General features: G+C 42.3%; 1 protein-coding gene across 6 annotated transcripts in view; it reads right to left on the bottom strand.

Annotated features, from left to right (window-relative positions):
- Positions 1-21,930, bottom strand: part of MARCHF3 (membrane associated ring-CH-type finger 3) — a 200,780-nt gene that overhangs the window by 15,096 nt on the left and 163,754 nt on the right. For all 6 annotated transcript variants that reach the window (XM_089491394.1, XM_089491409.1, XM_089491401.1 and 3 more), the window contains one exon: positions 1,878-2,087. In XM_089491394.1, the coding sequence (XP_089347520.1) occupies positions 1,878-2,087 (210 nt within the window). The remainder of the gene's footprint in view (positions 1-1,877; positions 2,088-21,930) is intronic.

Genomic DNA, 21,930 nt, shown 5'->3' with positions numbered 1-21,930 from the left:
CAGATGTTCTGAGTGTGCGAGGCGGACTATATGGGGAGAGGTCCTCCAAGTACCCTGGACCCAAGCCATTTAGGGCTTTATAGGTCAACACCAACACCTTGTATTGGGCTCGGAAGCAAATAGGCAGCCAGTGAAGATCTTTTAAGATAGGTGTTATATGGTCTGCCCTGGATCTGCCAGCGACCAATCTGGCTGCCATGTTTTGAACCAATTGTAGCTTCCGAGTGTGGTACAAGGGTTGCCCCATGTAGAGCGCATTGCAGAAGTCCAATCGAGAGGTTACCAAAGCATGTACAACAGTTTCAAGTGGACTCTTGCCTCTGAAAGCTTACATCATAACAAATCTGTTTGTCTTCTATTTTCCCAGTCAGGGAAATGCTGTCTAGACAATTCTGGGAGTCACAGTCCCCAAAAGCTACTTCTCCAAGAAAACACCAGTTTCTATGACAATTTCTTTTAGGGAAGAGGAGGAACTGTCACTTACTGTAATTAGTTTAATCATCTCTAGTAGAATAGATATCACTGGCAAAACCAATTCCCCTTCTTCCTGCAGCCCCAGAACACATTCCATTTTTTTCTGGCGGCTTGGAGGATTCTCCAGAGCCTATGGGGGCATGAGGTTTTAGTGGGGATGGGGTAAAGGGAAAGTCCTGTTGTTAGTGTTCATGACAGGTACTTGTGTAATGTAGGAGGCAACCCTCTGGTTTTATTACCCATGCTGTACTAGAAATCTGAGACCTGGGTAAATGACAATGTACATACAATTTAGTGTTACTATTCTATATTAGCATTTGCACAAGAGCACATGTAGAAGCAGTGCAGCCCAAAAGCATCTTTTAGTTTTACATGAAAATATCCATTCAGCAATTTGCTGTAGGAACTCCTCCTCCTTGCAAATCTAGCCACCAAAGTAAGTGCCATTCCTCCATACCAGGGTGGAAATCAAGAAAGCTAACCTGACAAATTCAAGTACTATGCTTTAAATGTTCTTGGGATCAAGCTGCAAACCCTTCCCTCAGGCTTAAGTAGTTACCGACACAAGGAACAGATATCTGTATTAGGAAAACAGGCTGTATTCAAAAATGTAAAAACACAGGTGTACATAGTAAAATACTTGTTTTAGCACTGTAAAAACATTATCTTTGTCTAACCTATCTTCCCCTCTTACTGTGTTGAACTAGCCATTCAGACTTGTTATTTCTGAACTACACTGAGGCTTGAAAAATGTTATCTTTTTTGTCACCTCATATCAAAGGAATGATAACGTTCAGATCTCTCCCACTGTAGTTTGTTCAGAGCATTCCAGGTTGTTCCTGCATACTGTCAACAGAAGACTTACTTTAAAATGATCCCCCAAAAAACCTTTACAGCTTTTAGTCCTGAGGCAATTTCAGTTTTATACACAATTCACATTATGTTGAAAAAGCAGGCTTGACTCAGACAAGTCATTTTCCAGCAGCTCTCCAACTGAGGGGCAAAGAAAACATGCTGGGGTATGATCCTAGGGCTTTTGCTTTTGCTTTGGACTAATTGGTATGAAAGGAGATCAAGCTGTCACAGTCTCCTTTGGTTGCACAGATCACAAGCTGACATACCCTTCCTGCTCATCCATAAATCTGCCTATTTCCTCATGTGTTAGGCCAGTTTTGCCCAGCTTCCCCTTCACTTATAATTGACCATCAACACCTTTCCAAAAATAATCAAATTCTCTGTGTGAACATGCATTAGATTTCAAGGTAAGGATGGTTTGGCTTCTCATTTAAGTTGGATACCTTTTGATTGGACATAGCTGGGAAGCGATTGCATAACACTTAATGACAAAATTAAGAACCATCATGGTCCAATCCAAATGAAAGTTAAAACAAAGGAGTACTTACTAGTGTCCAAAAGAGGTAAATTGTGAAGAGTGCGACAGTGAGTGCAATGAGGCCAACAGCTTCTAGCCTACTACTAAAGTGCAGATGGTCCACTGCTCCTCGCAGACACAACCAGCCAGAGATGGTAGCCAATGGGGTTATAAACAAGAAGCACACCATGTCCCCAAACAGAGTCCGTTTTTCGTGCTGGGGCCCTGGATTTTTTAGCCACTGTAGAAAGAATTAATACACAGTTAAGTCTCAATAAATGGGCATGATTTCAACAGGTTACTTGCCTTAATTGCCATACAAGCCACAACTTGGAATGTTCTCTTTCTATAAAAATATTCTTTGCACTATTTGCTAAATGGATTATCTAAAAAGCAAAAACTAGAGGTCCACTCACATGACAGAGTTATAGTGCTCTTATTCCACTTTAGCTACCATGGTTCTGCCCTAAGGCGTTCTGACTGGCAGTTTACATTCTCAGCCAGAAAGCACAAGTGTCTCACCAGACTATCAGTCTGATGATTTCATATGATAGAAACATGGCAGTTGAAGTGGAATAACACTGCTATAATTCTGTAGTGTGAATGGGCATAGTATTGTAAAGGAAAAGATGAGTAAACTATAGAGGCTCCTTAATATGAAACTTTGCCTTGATGTTCTGTTTGTGTTCATGTTTAACAGCAATTACCTCCATTTGATTTGTTTTTCACATGTGTAGTGTAATCCTTCTAAACAAATGAGATTTTAAAATATGTTGTTAAAATACACATGATATGTAAGATAATCAACATAACACAAAATATATAACACAATTATGTCTCCTCCTCTCATTTGAACATTCCTGAAAAATGTTTTTGTAAAATGTCTTTTACTGGCAAATTAAGCAGATTCAAGGTAAAATGGAATAACCTGTAGATAAGTGAGTTTAGTATTAGGTCATAACACAGCAAATCAAAATATACATGTAAAATATTTTTTTAAATCTGTAAAATGTATTTTACATTTATATAGTTGTGAAAGTCTGTGCATATAGGTACAGTTCAGCTAACATTCTTATCTTTATCATTTGACTAAAAGAGAAAAAGGAGAGAGAAAACAAACACCACCAAAGCTGTTAAAGATGCTGCTAAACCTCCTACTAATTTAAAGAGATAGGCAGAATATATTCTAAAGTTTCAGATTACAATGGAAAAGTTTGAATTTATAATATGGGGGCTCACTTCACACAACGTAATTATAGTATAGTTATGCCATCTTTACTGCTAGAGGGGTTTCTAGTTTGCTGAAGTAGTAAAGCACAACAGCAAAGGAATCTAAATGCCCTTTTCTACACTACAAATCCCACAATTCCATGGAATGGAACCATGGCGGTAAAAGTGAAGGAATAGTGCTATAATTCTGTAGTGTGAATGGGCTAGAAAGAGTGAGTGGGACAACTAAAATTTCTTAACAGCAATTACTTTCTTTTCCTACAAACTTGTTAAACTGGTAAGGCCACAGATAACTATGTATGTACAAAACATCCCAAAATCTTAACACATCTATAATATCCATATCCACTTAGATCCAGTGACTGAAGAGGTACTGGGAGGAAAAAAATGCTTAATGATCATATAGTTGCTTAAATGATGTATAGTTCTACTCTACACACCTGAGGCAGGATAGTCTGGCAAAGTGGGATTGGTATTACTTTTCACCTAAAATTTTTGGTCACCCATTGTTTTTGATGGACTACTGTTGAGAAGTATTTTCTGTTCAGTTTTTGTATTATCCCTTTCCTAGTCTTCTAAAGCCCTTTCATGCAACACAATTATAGCACTTGATTATACTTTAACTGCCATAATTGCATTCTATGGAATGTTGGGAAATGTAGTTTAGAAAGAAGGTACTTAGAATTGTCAGCCACAGAGGTCTAGTACCTCACCAGTCTACAAAACCCAGGGTTCCACAGGATGTTGCCATGGCAAATGAAGTGGAATCATACTACTGTAACTGGAAAGACTAGTGTGAAAGGGCCACTAGTCTTTTCAAGTGATATGCTGAATTATCCATCGTAGCTGTTATCTGAGGAGGCAGCATCTGGCATTGCCTTACAGTAAAGAGTAGGGCAAAGTTGCCTTCTGTCTCTTCCAGACTGTAATTTGCAGCCAACAGGCCAACTCAGTATCTCAAAGCACAGTTCAAAATGAATGAGAGAAGGTAAGGCTGCAATTTAGTTTCCTAACCCAAGGGACTTTTTGTGAAGTACTAAAGGTATAATATGAAGCCAATAATAAATCTCAGCAGCTTTATTAGAAGTTGAAGTGAGGAGGGGAAAGGCCACAATGTAAGAAGAAGGGAAGTGAGGAAATGTCACCAAGTGCAAACAAAAGGAGAAGGAAGAGCCGGAAAATAAATGCTTCAGTTTCTAGAAGTATATTACTCAAGGCATCCTCGTATATAGGCTTGCATCCAGATTTAGTCATGCTTAGCAGACATAACTGGAGAGCCAGTGTGGTATAGTGGTGTCAGTGTTTGAACAGGACTCTGCTTGGCCATGGAAACCCAATGGGGTGACCTTGGGCAAGTCACACTTTCTCATCCTCAAAGGAAGTCAATGGCAAACTCCCTCAGAACAAATCTTGCCCCCTCCAACACAAAACAAAACAAAAACAAAAACCCCCGTGATACATTCATGTTAGGGTCACTGTAAGTCAGAAATGACTTTAAAGCAGAAAACAACAAGCAGTCACACTGAAATTGGTGAGACCAAAAGTACTTATGGAGAACTAATGACTAGATTCATATCAAACTATACAATTCTCAACGATGGTTAGGGAATGGTGGACTTCTATCTCTCTAGGCAACCTTTTGCACCTAATGCAGATTATTAAAAACATGAACATGGCTTCTAAGAGAAATGAGTTCTTAAACATAGGTTTATGCACCCAGTACAAAAGTACAAGGGGAAGTGTAAAAAGGAATGATCAAATATAATAACTCTAGCCCTAGAATTACCTTAATTATGAATTATATTACAGTTCAACTTCTTTTGAAACACTGAATGAGCACAATTTAACTTTTGTTAAAAGACTGAACAGACTGAAACATGAAGTTCTCAAAGTGTCAAGAACTGTTAATGTTAAATGATGCATAGAGATATAAAAACCACAAAACCACAAAAATAAATGAATGCTTTAAAAAGGGACAGAGGAACACAGAGGAAAAGTGAATTCAAATCTACTGTGTACATCACAACATTCAATGTAAGAGTTGGGAACTAGCTAAATGCTTAATCAGGAGACCTTCTGAGTGAGCAAGATTCTGATGACAATTTGCAAATTTTAAGTGAGAGAAGCTACTGTGAGGATCATAGCATCTGTCTACGTGTGATGTTGCAACCATGGCTGGAATCCTGTTGGAACATCATGTTAGTGTAAAAATATTTGCATATTTTCTTATAGGTTGCATAAATGCAGTGCCTAGTGCAGCTGACTGTTCCACAAGCAAACTCACAGCAATCCCTCCCCTACTACTGTCAATCAGGGAGATAATTAATTGTTGCACAATGGATGCTCTCAAGATCATGGTTCCTGTTGTGGAACCAACTGAACAACTGTGAGAGTCAGGCCCAATACACATGGGCACAAAGCGGTGTACTGCCGCCGATTCTAGAGTTCAGGACCGCATGGAAATCGCACAGTCCGGAACCCTAGAACGTGTGGACGCCATAATAATAATAATAATAATAATAATAATAATAATAATACATTTTATTTATGTTTCCCCGCCTCTCCCATAGGATCGAAGCGGGGTTACAGACTAATTAAAAACCATTACAAACAATCTCATAGATAAAATTCAATAGTACAAAAACTCTAAAAACAATCATACAACATACATATCCAGGGTAAGCAGAGAATCGGTGGCATCAAAAATACAAGCTTCATTCTTCAGGGGGGAAGGCTTGACAAAAGAGAAAGGTTTTAAGGCTCTTTTTAAATGATTCCAGGGGGTTCATAAGACGGAGCTCATTGGGAAGACTATTCCAGATCCTCGGGGCTGCTAATGAAAAGGCCATCTGGGATGTGGCAATGTATTTGGAAGATGGAATTTCCAACAGATTCTTCCCGGATGTTCTAAGTGTGCGGGGTGGATTATATAGGGAGATGCGGTCCCTCAAGTAACTCGGGCCCAAGCCATGTAGGGCTTTATAGGTAATAACCAACACCTTGTATTGAGCTCGGTAGCGAATAGGCAGCCAGTGAAGATCTTTTAAAATAGGTGTTATATGGTCAAACCTAGATGTACCGGTGACCAATCTGGCTGCCATATTTTGTACTAATTGAAGCTTCTGGGCTTGGTACAAGGGTAGCCCCATGTAGAGCGCATTACAGAAATCTAAGCGAGAGGTTACCAGAGCATGTACCACTGTTTCAAGGTCCCTTTCAAGAGGTTACCAGAGCATGTACCACCGTTTCAAGGGTACATGCGCAACTCACAGTGTCCGCACATCCGCGACAAGCAGAGACATCATAACCTGCTATAAGCAGCTTCTTCCTGCCAGCAGATCATTGGCATGGCAACTACACGGCCCTGCCAATAATCCACAGGAGAAAGGGGCCATCCCTTTCTCCTCTGTACGGCCGGGTGTCCAGGGGCATGAAGCCCCAAGGACACTCCTTTCCCGGGTCATGGAGAAGTGGTCTCCATGGCCCGGAAAATGCCGGATTGGGGCCTCAGGGCTGCCGATGAGGTTGCCCTGGCCCCAATCAAGTGAGAAAAGGGGCGGTTTGTACCAGGCCTCAGTCTAACAACACTGTTATATGTGTATACTGCAATAAAAAGTGTATAACATTGTGACCAATTATTCTACTTGACTACAAATGAAGATGAACTAAAATGTAAAAAATGTATACCATCTATAATATTATTAGTTCTGGAGGAATATCACCTAGATTCAGTTCAATCCAGCATCAGAGCATTTTATATTTTGGCTGCTATCCTCCATACAAAGGCTCCTTGCCACTCTCACAGGTTTCCCCTCACTAGTCCAGAATGTCAACTCCCTTCACCAGCCCCTGCACTCCAATTGTGTGGCCAGAGGCATTTTGGGGAAGGAACTGAAGGAGCCAGGTGCTTTATTTTGCAGCTGCCCAAGATTATCTACCTACTGATATAAGATGAATTCCTGGACATTAATTATTTAATAGGAAATTTGGTACTACAGTCAAAAATAACAAGCAAAGGATAGGGATATGTACTTGTAATACAAGAAAGAAGAGTACCTAAAAATGTTCTTGCAAACCTTTTGCTCTATACTAACAATACAAACATATGAAATTAAACAACCAGGTCAGGTAAACCTTGTACAGTGCGCCCGCGTTACACGCAGGCACAACTTACACAACTTCCAGTATACACTGGAAACCTGCACTGGAAGAAACCTCGTCGTGCCAGCAAGGTGTAACGGGGCGCACAGCTGTGGCACGTGCACCACAGCACAGCACAGCACACCATGTGCACAAGCTCCATTACAATAATAATAATAATAATAATAATAACTTTATTACGGCCATTTGGCCAGCACATTACTTCTAATGGGACTTTAGCATACATGTTTTTCCCTTACGTGGGGGGGTCCGGAATGGATCCCCCACGTAAGGGAAGGACACACAGTATAACTAAACAAAAACACCTTGAGCCTTCTAGAGACTACTTCAAAGCATCTTCCAAAATGCATCCAGAAATGATTACCCCTCACACTTTTCACCAGACTCCACTTTTGTTATGAATTCTGTTTTGGTAGCTCTAAGTATTCTACAGGCTCCAGATTCTGTCTGCTTTTGGAAGCTAAGCATGGTCAACCCAGGTTAGTACCTGGATGGGATACTGCCACTGAATACCAGGTGCTGTAGGCTATATTTCAGAAGAAGAAACTGGCAAAACCACCTCTACGTATTCCTTGCCTAAGATCCTAATAAATTCATGGGGTCGCCACAAGTTGACATGCAACTTGAAGGCACATACAGTACATACAGTGGCAGACTTATGGATCTATGCTATTTTTTTAAAATGCTGCAAAGTAATTGGTGAGGCAGGCTAATCTGTTTCCCCATTTTCTTTCTCATTTCTGTTCACACATACTCAGCAGGAGAGTCTGGAGGCAACTGCTGTTTACCAAGCCTGCTGACGTGCAGGAAAGAGTAGAATCCCATTCCTTTCCACCTCAAGTTTTATTGCATTGTTTACTGCAGACACACTGCTGTAATTCAACACTGAAAGTCTCTATTTTTCTAGCCCACCTTTGCCATCTTTCAAATGCTGATCCTGCCCAAAAAACTCCAGATAGACACAGCAAAAGGATGAAAAGTAGGCTAGTTGGGCATAAAAAGACTTTGTATAAAGGAGCAACATTGTCAAAAGCTTTGTTAATTGAAGTACGCTTCTATCTATGAGAAAATCACAGGGGCAGTTCCTGCATTCATTTTTGCTCATGACCAGATGTTGCAGACACTGAATAATGCTTTGTGTATGTGTAGAGCATGCTTTTTGATGATAAGTTCAAGCATTACTATCTCCAAGGAAAGTGCTTTGAAAATGCCACCTCTTTACTGACTTCAGAGGATGAAAACAGCGGCTAAATGTTTAAATTTCTTTGCCCATCACTTATTGCTGTCACCTCAAGGTTAGTTAAACATTTTGGCAAGGCAGTTGGGAAGATGACATTTTAAAAAACAAGGCGGTCTTATTATATTACACTCAACCAGAACTCTTATACAGACCTCAAGCATTTTATACAAGGTTGAAGGGTTCTGTTGTTGTGAGATTTATCTGATTTCCTTAGAAAATACCGCTGAGGAGAGCAGCTGGGTGAGGGTTCTGCTGCAGTCCCCAATTACAGTTGTGTTACTTCAAGACATGATTGATTGCAACCTACACCTTGTTCAATTTCCATGAATCCTTGTAATGAGAAACCATAAGACAACTGAGAGGAAGCAAATGTGTACAGTGGAAAAAAGGGGGAAGAAATGCTTCTTTTTAAGGTGACTTGTCAAAGACTTGGGAGGAAAAGTGTTTGCTCAAAAGATGACCTGCAGAAATGGATAATAAGCACCTGGACTTTTCACAGTTTGCTGTGAGATGAGCAGGTGCACAGTATGAGCTCAAGGCATTGGGAACTTCCCTCTCTACAAAACAAAGTTGACTTTTCTTTTTTTTTTTTTACTTCTTTACCTCTTGCCTCAAAGTCTCCTTTATTCAGGTTAAGCCCCACATATTGTCTTTGGTCAGCCCATCCCTTTATGTATAAAACAGAGTGGTGGTAGAAATGCATTCTTGGCCTCCCCACTGGGAAGACAGGTAAATGCCTTATACTGATCAGACTGTTGGCCCATCTTACCTAGGGTTGCCAGGTGAAATAAGGGTCAGGGCTCCTGTATATGTAATAGTTATATAGAAGAGGGAATTTCATGTTGTCATTTATTTTTCTTGCCAATCCTAATCTTACCCAGTACTGCCAACTATGACTCCTAGTTGCTCTACAAGAGTTTCAAGCACAACCCTTTCCTTAACCTTACCCCTCCTTAACCCTGGTATTTTCTGGTTGTCTTCCATCCAAGTATTCACCAGCGGCCCTTTTACACTATGCAATTCTAGCACTTTGATTCTAGCTTAACTGCCATGTCTGCATCCTATTGAATCCTGGGTTTGTTATTTGGAGAGGCACTAGAGCTCACTGGCTGAGAATTCTTACCACTCCTTCCCAAACTGCAAATCCCAGGATTCCACAGCATAGATCCTTGGCTGTTAAAGTAGAATGGTATGGGTCAGAAACCCTTGTTTTGATCTTCCAACCCCTATCAACCCCACCTTGTTACTAGTAAGGAACTGTAGGTGTTGCAGTCTAAAAGAAATAAAATGTCAACAGTTTTCCCAACCCTACGGTAGGGTTTCTTATGTAATTCTAAACCACCCGATTCAATAACTGAATTTTTGAAATGTTTTAGAGCATATACTTAGGGGTTTAATATTTTAGAACACTTGGTTGTTTCACAGTACAGATGCCCTTCCAGACTACAGGTCCCATAATCACCCACCCAGTGGTCAGCCCCATATTGACAGAGGGATTCTGGGACTTGTAGTCCAAAAGGTAAACTTTCAAACTCTGGCTTGACAAGAGCCTCCACAGCTTCATCAGATTAGTAACACTAAAATTTACCTAATTCTACCATATTTCCATGTGTTTAAATATTTAAGTGCATAGTCTTGAATCTTTCTACCTTATTACAAAAAGAATTGGATACAATCTCTTCCTTTTTCGTTGTTTTAGTTTTGCTCAGCCCACAGGAATGAACACTGACTGCTTCTAAAAGGAAAGGCCACTATTTTTATACAGCCTCTCTTCAGAGCAGAAGCAAATGTCAAGCAATCATTTGCCTTAGGTGGATTAAATGGCACTCTTGACCTTCTCTGGATGAGCAATTAGCATATAGTCAAACAATTTCACAAGACTCTGCACATATTCAAGTTAGCCTGAAGTTCTAACTTGTAATTTCCAGCGCTCAATCATCAAATTCCCAGGGGAATCTTAAATTCATCAACTATTAAGGAGGCATGGGCAGGATCCACCATTAGAACAGGAGTACTTGATCTTGAGCAACCCAATTCTAACTATGTAGAGTCAAAAAACAAATTCTGTTAACATTAATGAGACTTGGTTCCAGATACATATGCAGACAGCTGCAGATCTGCACAGCTTGTTCCTAAGAATGTTATGCATAAGTATCACTATGCCCAATCTGTTTTACTCCCTAAATAAGATAGCACAGGGTTTCTCCCTTGAAATAGTCATATGTACACTTCCTTGAGGAGTAACTGACACTGAACTTTAAGGAATTTCTAGAGAAAGTATGGCGGGATACAGACGGGCAAAAAGGGGTGTATTCATGACGTCATGAAGGTAGAGTCTTCAGACGGCCCTTACCTGAATGCCGCCATGAACACGCCCCCCGCACGCCCCAAGCGGGAAGAAGCGGCATTAAAAAGGTGCTGCTTTTCCCCGCTTCTTTTCTGTATGATGCACAGCTGCGCAGCTCCGTCTGTAAGCTGCTGCACCGGTACGCCAGAATTGCTACGCCGCTAATTTAAGTTGCCCATTTAAAAGCTCCGTGTCTGCTGCGTCGCATAATGAGTCGGGGTCCTGGAACATGCACAGTTTGCAGTCAGGCTTTAATTGCAGTGTCAGCTGCCATGCAGATGTGGAAGCTGCAGCACAGCTGCAGCGCATTTTAAGACTCGTAACCCTAACCCTAACCCTAACCCTAGAGCAACATGTACGCATGCGCTGCTAGAATTGGGGAAAGTTTGGACTTTAAAGTGAACCCCTACACACATTCCTGTGCCATTTTCACCTAACAATAAAAAACGCTAAAACTTTAAATATTTACATATGTACAAGGGAGGTGATGGGGGATGGCAGGGGGACAGCGGTGGCAGCGGAGACGGCTGTAGCTGTGCATTGCAGATTCAGCAAGAGCGCGGGGACCAAAGGAGAGGAGGCATCTATGATGCTGGTGACACTGGCAAAGTGCAAGCGGACAAGGATGCCAACACCAGCTGATCACCAGCTGGCAGGAGACCACCATTGTTCTTGGGCAGAGCGGGGGAAAAAGTTTTAAAGGGGCTTGGGCACTTTAAATGTGCCCATAGGCTTTCTGCCGCCGCTGCTTAGCGCTGCAGCTGCGCATCCGCCAGCCGGCAAAGAAAAAAAAAAAGCCCCGTTTTTGGCCGCCCGTGAGGAAGCTGCCTCTCTCTTTGCAGCGTCCTCCGAGGTGGCGGTTTGGAAACTGCGGGTCAGAAACGGCCCCAGGTGAGGCGTCTTCACTGCCCCCCATGTGGAAGCCCCATCTCCTGAGCCACGCCCCCGGGGCGGGCGGTCTGGAGGCTCCGTATTCAGCAGAATACACCTCCAAGACGTCTTCCCCTGCCCGTCTGTATCCCGCCTATATATTCTGACTTCAGGCAAGTTCAAAGTAAGAGTCAGTAAAAACTTTGAGGGCTTTATTTTAAAAAATAAAATAAAAATAAAACTTCCCAGTGGAAAATTAATGCAAAGGTATAGAATTAAGAGTTCTGAACCCAAGACTTCCATACTTCTGATTACTCCCAAGCTCCTTCATTTTAGAAGTACTATTTGTAGTATGCAGGGAGGGATGGGATGTAATTTTGTTGTCAAAATATCTGGGATAAGAAATTCCTATTGATCTACTGCAAATCACACAGAGATTTACCAGCAGATGCAGATCTTACTTCTGCTACGCTTGGTCCAAGGGAGTAAGCTGTCTGAAACTAAAATACACATTGTCAGCTGTAAAGAAACACATGGGAGAAATAAACAGCCTACAAGATATAACAGGAAGGTTATACAGGACATAGGACAACCAGCATCAGCAACAGTAACAGCAGTGTATGCTACTGCTGCTCCAAAAGGTCATAGCATTATATTCAGCTGCTGTTAAGAAAAAATCCACATCCCCAAATCAATAGGCTTTATCTCAAACTGGCTTACTTCATCACATACAACATGATCCTAAACAGAAAAGCTGCTTTTGTGAATGTGAAGCAAGATTGAAGCTTGCGAGAACAGCTGCCAAGAAAAATATGGACACAAAGCTAAGGATTTTTAAAAAATTTAAATTATGGTTAATTGGTTAAGTGTACACTTATTAATCTGGGATTTCAAAGCTGTCAGGCATTTTTAATGAGGGGAAGGTGTCAAAGTGTGCAATGGGTATATATGATAATTCATGGAAGGGTTGGGGGAGGAAACAGTGAGGCAAGCTAAGAGTCTAACAGATGGATACACACATTCATGGGTGAGTAGTTAGGATTAAACTATGGATCAGACATGTATCTCTAAGGCTCCTGCCACTCGGCAGAATGTAGTTTGGCACTGTTTTAACTGTCATGACTCCATCCTAGGGAATCCTAAGATTGGTAGTTTGTTGCGACACCACAGTTATCTGACAGAGAAGGCTAACTACTGTATCTCACAAAATGGCAAATCCTAGAATTCCACAGAACTGAATCATGGCAGATAAAGTGGTGTCAAACTGCATTAATTCTGCAGTATAAATGCAGCCTAAGTTAGCTGCATTTATTTAGCTGAGGCATAGAATAAGGATATCAGTCAGTCCTCAAATACTTAGGCAACTTCAGCTAGTTTTAGAATAATTTTTAGGAGACATCACATCTACAATTTTGCAAATGTCTTTCTAGCATCTAGAAATCTGTTTCTGTCACATATTTCACCATTTGCTTCTGTGACAGATATGGAGACCCAGCACAAGTTCTTTGAGCTGATTCTCCAACAAAAGTTGCAAACGGAACAGATTTTCTCCTGTTCCTAATAGTTGACATAATTCATAAGAAACAGCTTCATTCAGCCTCTGTTAATTTTTTAAAATTCCAGTGGAATACATCCATTAAAAAGCAGAATTAAAAACAAAACAAATCAATTTAAGTGACACTAGGAGTGGCACATGCTGCATGTACAGTGTCTTGGTTCATTTAATGTTGGAAATATCTGGTTCACTTAATGTTGGTTCATTTAATGTTGGAAAGCATGTTAGCTGACAAGATTGATGTGAAGTTGAAAGCTTTCACAGCTAGCATCCACAGTTTTTTGTGGGATTCTCCAGCTATGCAGCCATGTTCTGGAAGAGTTTATTCCTGACATTTCACCAGTATCTGTGGCTGGCATATTCAGAGAAGATTACAAGACTGAATTTAGCTGTGTGAATTTGGCTTTGTTTTCAACGACATTTTAGTCCTGTTGATATAACAGAGCATTTCCCCTTGGTATTGGTTCCATGTCTGTGCAAATATAGGCCATTAAAAACTAAATCTTAAACACTTGTGGTAGTATAAGTACCTGTAACACTAATGGATCAGTTCATTCATATTAGCATAACATTATGGTTTGCCATAATATACTGCTGGGCTGTTGATATCTTCTATTGATTCAACCTAGCAATTTTATAACGTGCTCCATAAAAATCTAATTGTAGGGTTTTAAATGATTTTGGAAGAAAGACAGATAACATAAAGTACTTATGTGCCAGGTCCAGCCACGGAGAGCTTCTGCTGTGTCAAGACTCATGACTGCTAATGAATGTGGCCTTCTACCATGAACAGTCTGCAGATTCTCTAAAGCTCTTGAGCAGGGGTAGGCAACCTTTTGGAGCTGGGGGCCGGGTTGGTGTCCCTCAGACAAGTCGGGGGGCCGAAGCCGGGGGTGGAGCTGCCACCCTCTGGGGCGGGGCTGCATGCTGGGGGCAGAGCCTCCACCCTCCGGGGCGGAGCCACCCTCCGGGGGCAGAGCCTCCACCAAAGCCCTGCAAGGAGGAGGAGGCGTGTGCCCGCCCTCTCCTCCTCGGTCCCTTTCTGGACAAACACCCCCAACCTGCATTCCAAAACACACACAACAGCACAGTTGTGCATTTCACATGGCTTTACTTAACATGGCCTCTTGCATATTTCAGAGGCTTATTCCATAACCAAACCCTTTGGGTTTAACACTTAGCATGGTTTAACATGGCTATGCATACTGAACATGTCAAGGTGGTTTCACCGTTCTTGGACCAAGTGTACTTCTCAGAAGTGTGTACTTGGTCAAGGGACTTTGGTTTTTCTTCACTGCGCATGGGTTTGTAAAAATCACAGCAATTTACATTGGCCTTGCCTCAGAGGCTTTCTGATATCAATATCACCATTAAAGAACCAAAAACACACAGAAAAGGCACTTTGGAAAGTCACACTCTCTTGGCTTCAGAAACAGTGCGTGCATGCCTCTCAAGCTGACTCATATCATTATCATCATCATCATCATCATCACCACACTATCATTGTCAAAGCAAGGGAGACTTGTTAGCATTAAAAGCACACAAAACACACTTTGCAAGGTGACACTCTCTCAGCTTCTGAAACAGTAGTTGCATGCTTCTCAAGCTGACTCATCATCACCACCACCACACTATCATTGTCAAAGCAAGGGAGACTTGTTAGCATTAAAAGCACACAAAACACACTTTGCAAGGTGACACTCTCTCAGCTTCTGAAACAGTAGTTGCATGCTTCTCAAGCTGACTCATCATCACCATCACAACACTATCATTGTCAAAGGAAGGGAGACTTGTTAAAAGCACACAAAACACACTTTGCAAGGTGACACTCTCTCAGCTTCTGAAACAGTAGTTGCATGCTTCTCAAGCTGACTCATCATCATCACCACCACACTATCATTGTCAAAGCAAGGGAGACTTGTTAGCATTAAAAGCACACAAAACACACTTTGGAAGGTGACACTCTCTTGGCTTCAGAAACAGTGCCTCCATGCCTCTCAAGCTGGCTTATATCATCATCATCATCATCATCATCATCATCATCATCATCACCACCACCACCACCACCACACTATCATTGTCAAAGCAGGGAGACTTGTTAGCAATTAAAAAGAATGCAAAATAAAACAAAAAAACCCATGTGGCCTCTGGCCACTCACCACCTTCTCCTCTTCCTCCTCCTGCTGCCCCCATCTCCTCTTCCTCCTCCTGCTCTACCTCTCTACTCTTCCTCCTGCTGCTGCCCCCATCTCCTCTTCCTCCTCTTCCTCCTGCTGCTGCCTCCTCATGCTCTTCCTCCTCCTGCTGCCCGCCCCCATCTCCTCTTCCTCTTCTTCCTCCTTCTGCTGCCTCCTCCTGCTCTTCCTCCCTCCTCTTCCTCCTCCTGCTGCCCCCATCTCCTCTTCCTCCTCTTCCTCCTGCTGCTGCCTCCTCCTGCTCTTCCTCCCTCCTCTTCTTTCTTCTCCTCCCCCTCCTCCATGCGCCGTGCGGCCTGGGGGCAGGACGGAGGAGACAGAGGAGGAGGTGGGCAGCGCAGGCCGCGCGGAGCCCCGCGGGGAGGCGGGGAGGGCCGCACGGAGCCCCGCGGAGCCCCGCAGGGAGGCGGGGAGGGCTGCGCGGAGCCCCGCGGGGAGGTGGAGAGGGCCGCGAGGAGCCCCGCGGGGAGGGCCGCGCTGGTCTTCATCCGTTGCCTCCTCCACCCCAGGCCGCGCGGCCCTCCTCTTCTTCCTCTGCCACCATTTTGTTTTTCAAAATGGCGGCGAAGTCTCGCACGACCTTTCCCATCCTGGGAAAGGTCACGCGAGACTTCGGCCGCCATTTTGAAAAACAAAATGGCGCCCGGAGCGGCTCGGAAATGGCGGCAATCGGCAGCAGGACTGCGCGGGGGCCGGTAGAAAGGCCTCGGCGGGCCGGATCCGGCCCACGGGCCGTAGGTTGCCAACCCCTGCTCTTGAGTCTTCAACATTATTTTGTGTTGTTGTTGTGTGCCTTCAAGTAATTTCTGACCTATGGTGACCCTAAGGCAAACCTATCATGGGGTTCTTCTGGCAAGATTTGTTCAGAAGGGGTTTGCCACAGGCTTCTTTGTGCTGGGTCACCTAATTATTTATATGTCACATAGTAATAAAATGGATATCTTTTGAATATACTGTTCTGTCTTGTTTAGAACATCAAGAACATTGCTTATGAATAAAAAAAACACACTGTGTTCTAAAGATATGGCGTGCCTGTGGGAGACAATTAAGAGCATGTATTTCCTATTTGTTGCTATACTTCCCATGCTAGAGAGTCAAACTGCTATTTAATTTTAACAATGAACTACCTCTTCATCAGGAAAACAAACACTGAAACTCTCCAGTGATGTGAGAAGAGCTTTCATTTCCCCATTCACATCCCATATTTGTAATTCTGACAATATTAATACCAAGAGCAGAACATACTGTGAATTGTTTGGCAAGGCAATGGACTATGAAAATGAATATACCCAGATATTAGAGAGTTAATTTTTAATGTATTTTTTTAAAAAAAGAGTAATAATAAAGAGTAATATGAAGACAGGAAAGGAAGCTATTTTCAAGTATCATGGCAGTGGACTAGAGAGAAAGAAAACAAGCATTCTTAACATATTCAACAAGCACCAAACAATTATGCCTGTTGCAAAATCTCTAATGTGGCACGTAAGAATTATTTTCATTTAAAAACCTAGTCTTTGAGACTGGGAGGAAAATTTAGGCGGGTTACAAACCGCCAAAAAAACGTATGGAATACGTATTAGGGTTAGGAAGGGGCGGTGCTTCCGCACCCCCCTAACCCTAGTACGTATTCCATACGTGCAACATGGCGGCGCCCCTTCCACATGGGGGCCGCCATGTTTACGTATCAGACGCTGTGCGTCCGCACGTGTTGCGGCGTCTATGACGTCGCGAGTCCGCCCCTGGCGCCTCGCGACGTCATAGGAGCCTCTTTTTCGGTCTGTGCGGGAGCCGCGCGGTGTGGCTGCTGCGGCTCCCGCACGGAGCAAATGGCGGCGGCCGCAGACCGCCTCAAAGCAGCGGTTTATAACCCGCCTTAGAAAAGTGAGCACAACTTCAGAGAGCTAAGAAATAATCATCTGGCTGCAGGCCTTTGATAAGTGAACAATTCATATCCCTCCAGATTCTGTCCTCTGGCTCTTTCACCTTACATCTCAGGCCTTTCTCACTGCCTTCTCATAGTTCCTCTACTGTACTACAATTCAGTTAAAATCCAGATGGAGATATTAACCAACCTACTGCTGTATGTAGAGCAGCAAAAGTGGTTCGGAAGAACCTCTCTGTCTTTGTTCCAGAGAGAGGTCATTTGCAGTAAACATAATTATGATCTTCCTTTGGAATTACTCATCTAACTATGTCACCCCAGATCTAGTGGAGAAAATATGGGCATCTTTTATTGTTACCATTTATCCACTGATACAAGACACTAGATTTCAATAAATGCCAATCCTCCCCCACCCAGCATAAAAATATGTTTAATCATCTGGATTTTGAAACAGGAGTGGATTACAGTGGAGCCTTGCTATTCGTGGGCTTGCTATTCATGGATTTAAGCTTCACAGATGGCAAGCCCTGCTGATCCCAATGGTGGTTGCACACTGTGCTGCCATTAGAAACAATGGCGGGATACAGACCGCCGCTTTGTGGCGGTCTCCCGCCGGCGCCATTTGCTCCGCGCGGGAGCTGCAGCAGCCAAACCGCGCGGCTCCCGCGTGGAGCAAAAAAGAAGCTCCATTTCGGAGCTTCTTTTTGCGGCGCCTTTATGACGTCGCGAGGCACCGCTGGCGCATTCGTGACGTCATAGGCGCCGCGACACGTCTGGACGCTATGCGTCCAGTACATAAACATGGCGGCCCCCAATGTGGAAGGGGCGCCGCCATGTTGTACGTATTCTATACGTACTAGGGTTAGGGGGTGCGGAAGCACCACCCCTTCCTAATCCTAGTACATATAGAATACGTACTATATGGCAGTTTGTATCCCGTCAATGGGACTTGAGGTACTGTGTTTTTTGTATCTGCAAGGATGTCCGCAATGGATGCCCCACATATACAAAGGTATATATGCAAACGTTTTGAACAATCTTATGGCAAACATTAGTTTGCCTGCTTTATAAGAAATGTGTTCTAAACAGCTTTTCCATCACCTGATTATTAAATGTTAGGGGACACCTTTAGTAAACAGAATACACTGGAAACAACCAAGAAATACATCTTCCAGTTCTCTTTGTGACATACACCTAAATCTTGTTTTTCACAATTCAGAGGATGGTATATGGCAAAATTGTATGATGAGTCATATCTAGAGATGGTTTTGAGGTTTCTTTTACTAAAATTACATGCCTAGACAGCTTTAAAAAAGCTGTTAAGATGGATCTCTTCTGGCAGGCCATCCCTGAATAGAATAACTCAGCTATGAATAAATTTCCCCCTTCTTATGTAGTATGCCACCACTTTGCCCATTGGATTATTGGACTATTGATAATATTCTATTTTAACCGCTTAATTTTAATTGCATTATGTTTAATTCTTTTTAAGGGGGGTTTAGATATTGCATTGAATATGTATTATGAGCTGTATATTGGTGTTGGTTCAACATGATATCAAGGTTTTTCCAACACTTTCACCTTTGGAGAGATCCTCTTGTTACATCCCCTGAATGCATACCATTCCTTTCTATTTGTTTCACATATTATGTCATAAAGAATGCTTTCTGAGAGAAGACGTTCAAAGGGTTCTATCCTTGTTTCTCAGTTTGCAAACTCTTAAGACCCTCCATGTTTTCAGATGATGTTTTTAGCTGTTCTGTCATAAATTGCCTTGGATACCTGAATCTTCTCTTAATCCTTCTGGGATGGAATCAAGTGAGCAAAAACTTGCTTCTCTCTCATCCTAGGATATGGGGAGGCGTTATTACTCATCCAAGAAGACTCACTAGCCTCTCAGTATTAGGTTTCAACCACAGAATGGCAAGGGACTTTTTTTTTTGTCTTGAAGCTCTTACTTCAAGAACATACTACATACATTACATATTTACATACATTACAATATATAGGACAAGAAGGTAAAAGCTCTTTTTCTCCTTTTATAAAAAAGGGGGGTGGGTACATGACATGTGAATGAAATGCAGACTGGGAAATCACAGTACACTTGGCAGTTATTGGGCTGGATTCAGACATGCTCTAAATAAATGTGACTAAAGTTAAGCCCGATACAGATGGGTAGAAATTAGTGCTGAGACACCGCTCCTTTCTGCCGCACACAGAGGCTGCAGCAACCAAATACCATGGTCTGCGGGACCCCTAAAAGAGCTCTAATTTCAGCCCCAGAATAGTGCTTGTTGCCCATTTGTATCAGGCCTTAGGCGCTTTACAGACTGCCCAAAAGGGCGGTCTGCCGGCGCCGGTGTTTGCTGCACGAAGGAGCTGCAGTGGACAAACCGCGCAGCTCCTCCGCGCAGCAAAAAGAACCTGCGAAAAGTGGCTTCTTTTTGCGGCACCATTATGATGCCACAAAGCACCATTGGCGCACTTGCGGCATCATAATGGTGGCGAGATGTGCGGACGCCAAGCGTCCGCTACGTCAAAATGACAGCACCCATGTAGAACCATTTTGTATGTGCTCAGCATGTACTAGGGTTAGGGGCGTCTGGAAAGGATGCCTCTTCCTAACCCTAGTACGTGCCGAGCCCGTACTTTTTGGCGGTGTGGAACCCGCCTTAGTTATCATTTACTGAAGCCCCAGTGATTTCAGTGGGCCACCTCTAAGTATTCCCAAGTTTAGATCCAACCCACTGTCTGTTGAAACTTCATTTTTAATTTCTATGTATGCACCTATTCCATTACGGAACAATCCTCCAAGGATTTACTGAACAGAAGACTGAAATACATGCATACCATACATGGGTTTTCAATGTAAAACCCAGGAAGCGGCTTGTTGGAGACTACTGTTACATTATATGTCTCCATGACCAGGTTTTTTCAGAGAGCTAGCTGGTTTTTACACACACAGTACAGCAAATTCAGCCTTTTTGTGCTGTTTATTCTAGTTGAGGATTATTGTTTTTCCATTGTTCTAATGTCTCTCAGTGCTCTCATTTCTGATCTTTGGAATGAGCTTTTAAAAGAAAGGGTGGGGGGAGAGATAAATCTTTCAGAAGCACTTTCAACCACCTCAGGAGAATGTAATGAAGTTATCTCCTTTCTACTGCAACAGACTCTAGTCTGCTTTAGTTCTTAAAGCCAATGGCCCATTTTGTCTTGTTGATTACACACTTAAAATCTTTCCCCTCCTAGCCTTGACAGTGATCTCTTTGTGAACTGTGTCAAAGAGCTTTGGCCCTTGTGTTGCAGATACAGGATACAAACTTCCTGCTCTGTTGAATGGCAGAAGGATGGGATGCACAAAAGACATTTCCAAGGGCAGGAGGGAAGATGGTTCAAAGCTCAGTATGGGAACCAGTCAATGATATTCATATTTCACTACAAGGCTTCAAAAATCTTCCTGTTACCTAGCATCTTAATCCTTTCATGTTTGGAGTTGCTTTCTTCTCACTAGCATCAATTTCACAGCTGCCGAATGATTGGTTAAAAAAAAAGTAATAAGTCCTTTGTAATGCATTATTATGGTCTTGGTCCAAACCTATGCAGGGCTAACAGACACACATGCATGCATTAGCGCTCTCCCCCCTTTCTTTGTATACACACACACATCAATATGCATTTTACTCACACATGCACACTAGAACACCACCATTTTTATATTGCATTAACTTATTTTATAGGTTGCAGTAGCATTCCCATTTAAAAAAAAATAGCATATAGCCCTTTATGCTCTAGTAAGAGCTGACATAAATCTTTGCCAAAAAAACATCATAGTAACTTCTAAAGTAATCTAGAGTTATATTTTTCATTTTGGCACCACTGAATACTAGAAATAAAAATCTTAAAGCAACTTCACATCCAGATTCCTTATTTGAATTAATCTAAACTATGATCCACAAACTGCTCACTTGGTATTATCTGCCAACGTCAGCAGGCATACTCTGAACAATCCATTGCTGGACTTGTGATCCATGTCACTGACTTGAAATTTTCTAGGTATTTATTGTGCTACTCATACAAAAATTAAAATAGGAATATGCTTCTGTTTCCCGTACCATTTCCTTTTATTCAGAGGATGCAATGCTACAGTTACCTTTACTGATTATGTAACTCTTCACAATGGAATCCAATTGTCAGTTCCAAGTAGAGGAAACCACTGAATCAACGGGATGTACATAGGTATTGGCTTATCATTCAGTAACTGAATCAGTTACTGTAGTAAAGGCTAGCTATTGGATTTAACTTCACTTTTGCTATTTCATACAAGATTATGGGTGCATTCTCACAGACAACGCCTCAATTGCAGTAATATTAAAGTGACAGAAGGGGGTAAGAAAGCAAGCTAGGGCATCTGGGTTGGTTAACAAATTTGCAGATATGTCTCCTCTTGTCAGGAAAATACAGCAAAACTGATGTGCAGACAGTTTTGTCTGTTGCACCTATTATCATGCATAGCCACAACCATAGTCAAAGTAAAAAAGGAAGATACTAGACTAGGTCTTGAGATGAGAATATATAACTACATGGAAGAAGGAAGCTTGCACAAA

Source organism: Sceloporus occidentalis, unplaced genomic scaffold (assembly GCF_023333645.1).
Source record: "Sceloporus occidentalis isolate IW3139 unplaced genomic scaffold, rSceOcc1.0.p SCAF_1, whole genome shotgun sequence".
Taxonomy (NCBI): domain Eukaryota; kingdom Metazoa; phylum Chordata; class Lepidosauria; order Squamata; family Phrynosomatidae; genus Sceloporus; species Sceloporus occidentalis.
The sequence above is the reverse complement of the archived record's forward strand: the minus strand, read 5'-3'. Positions and strand labels throughout refer to the sequence as shown.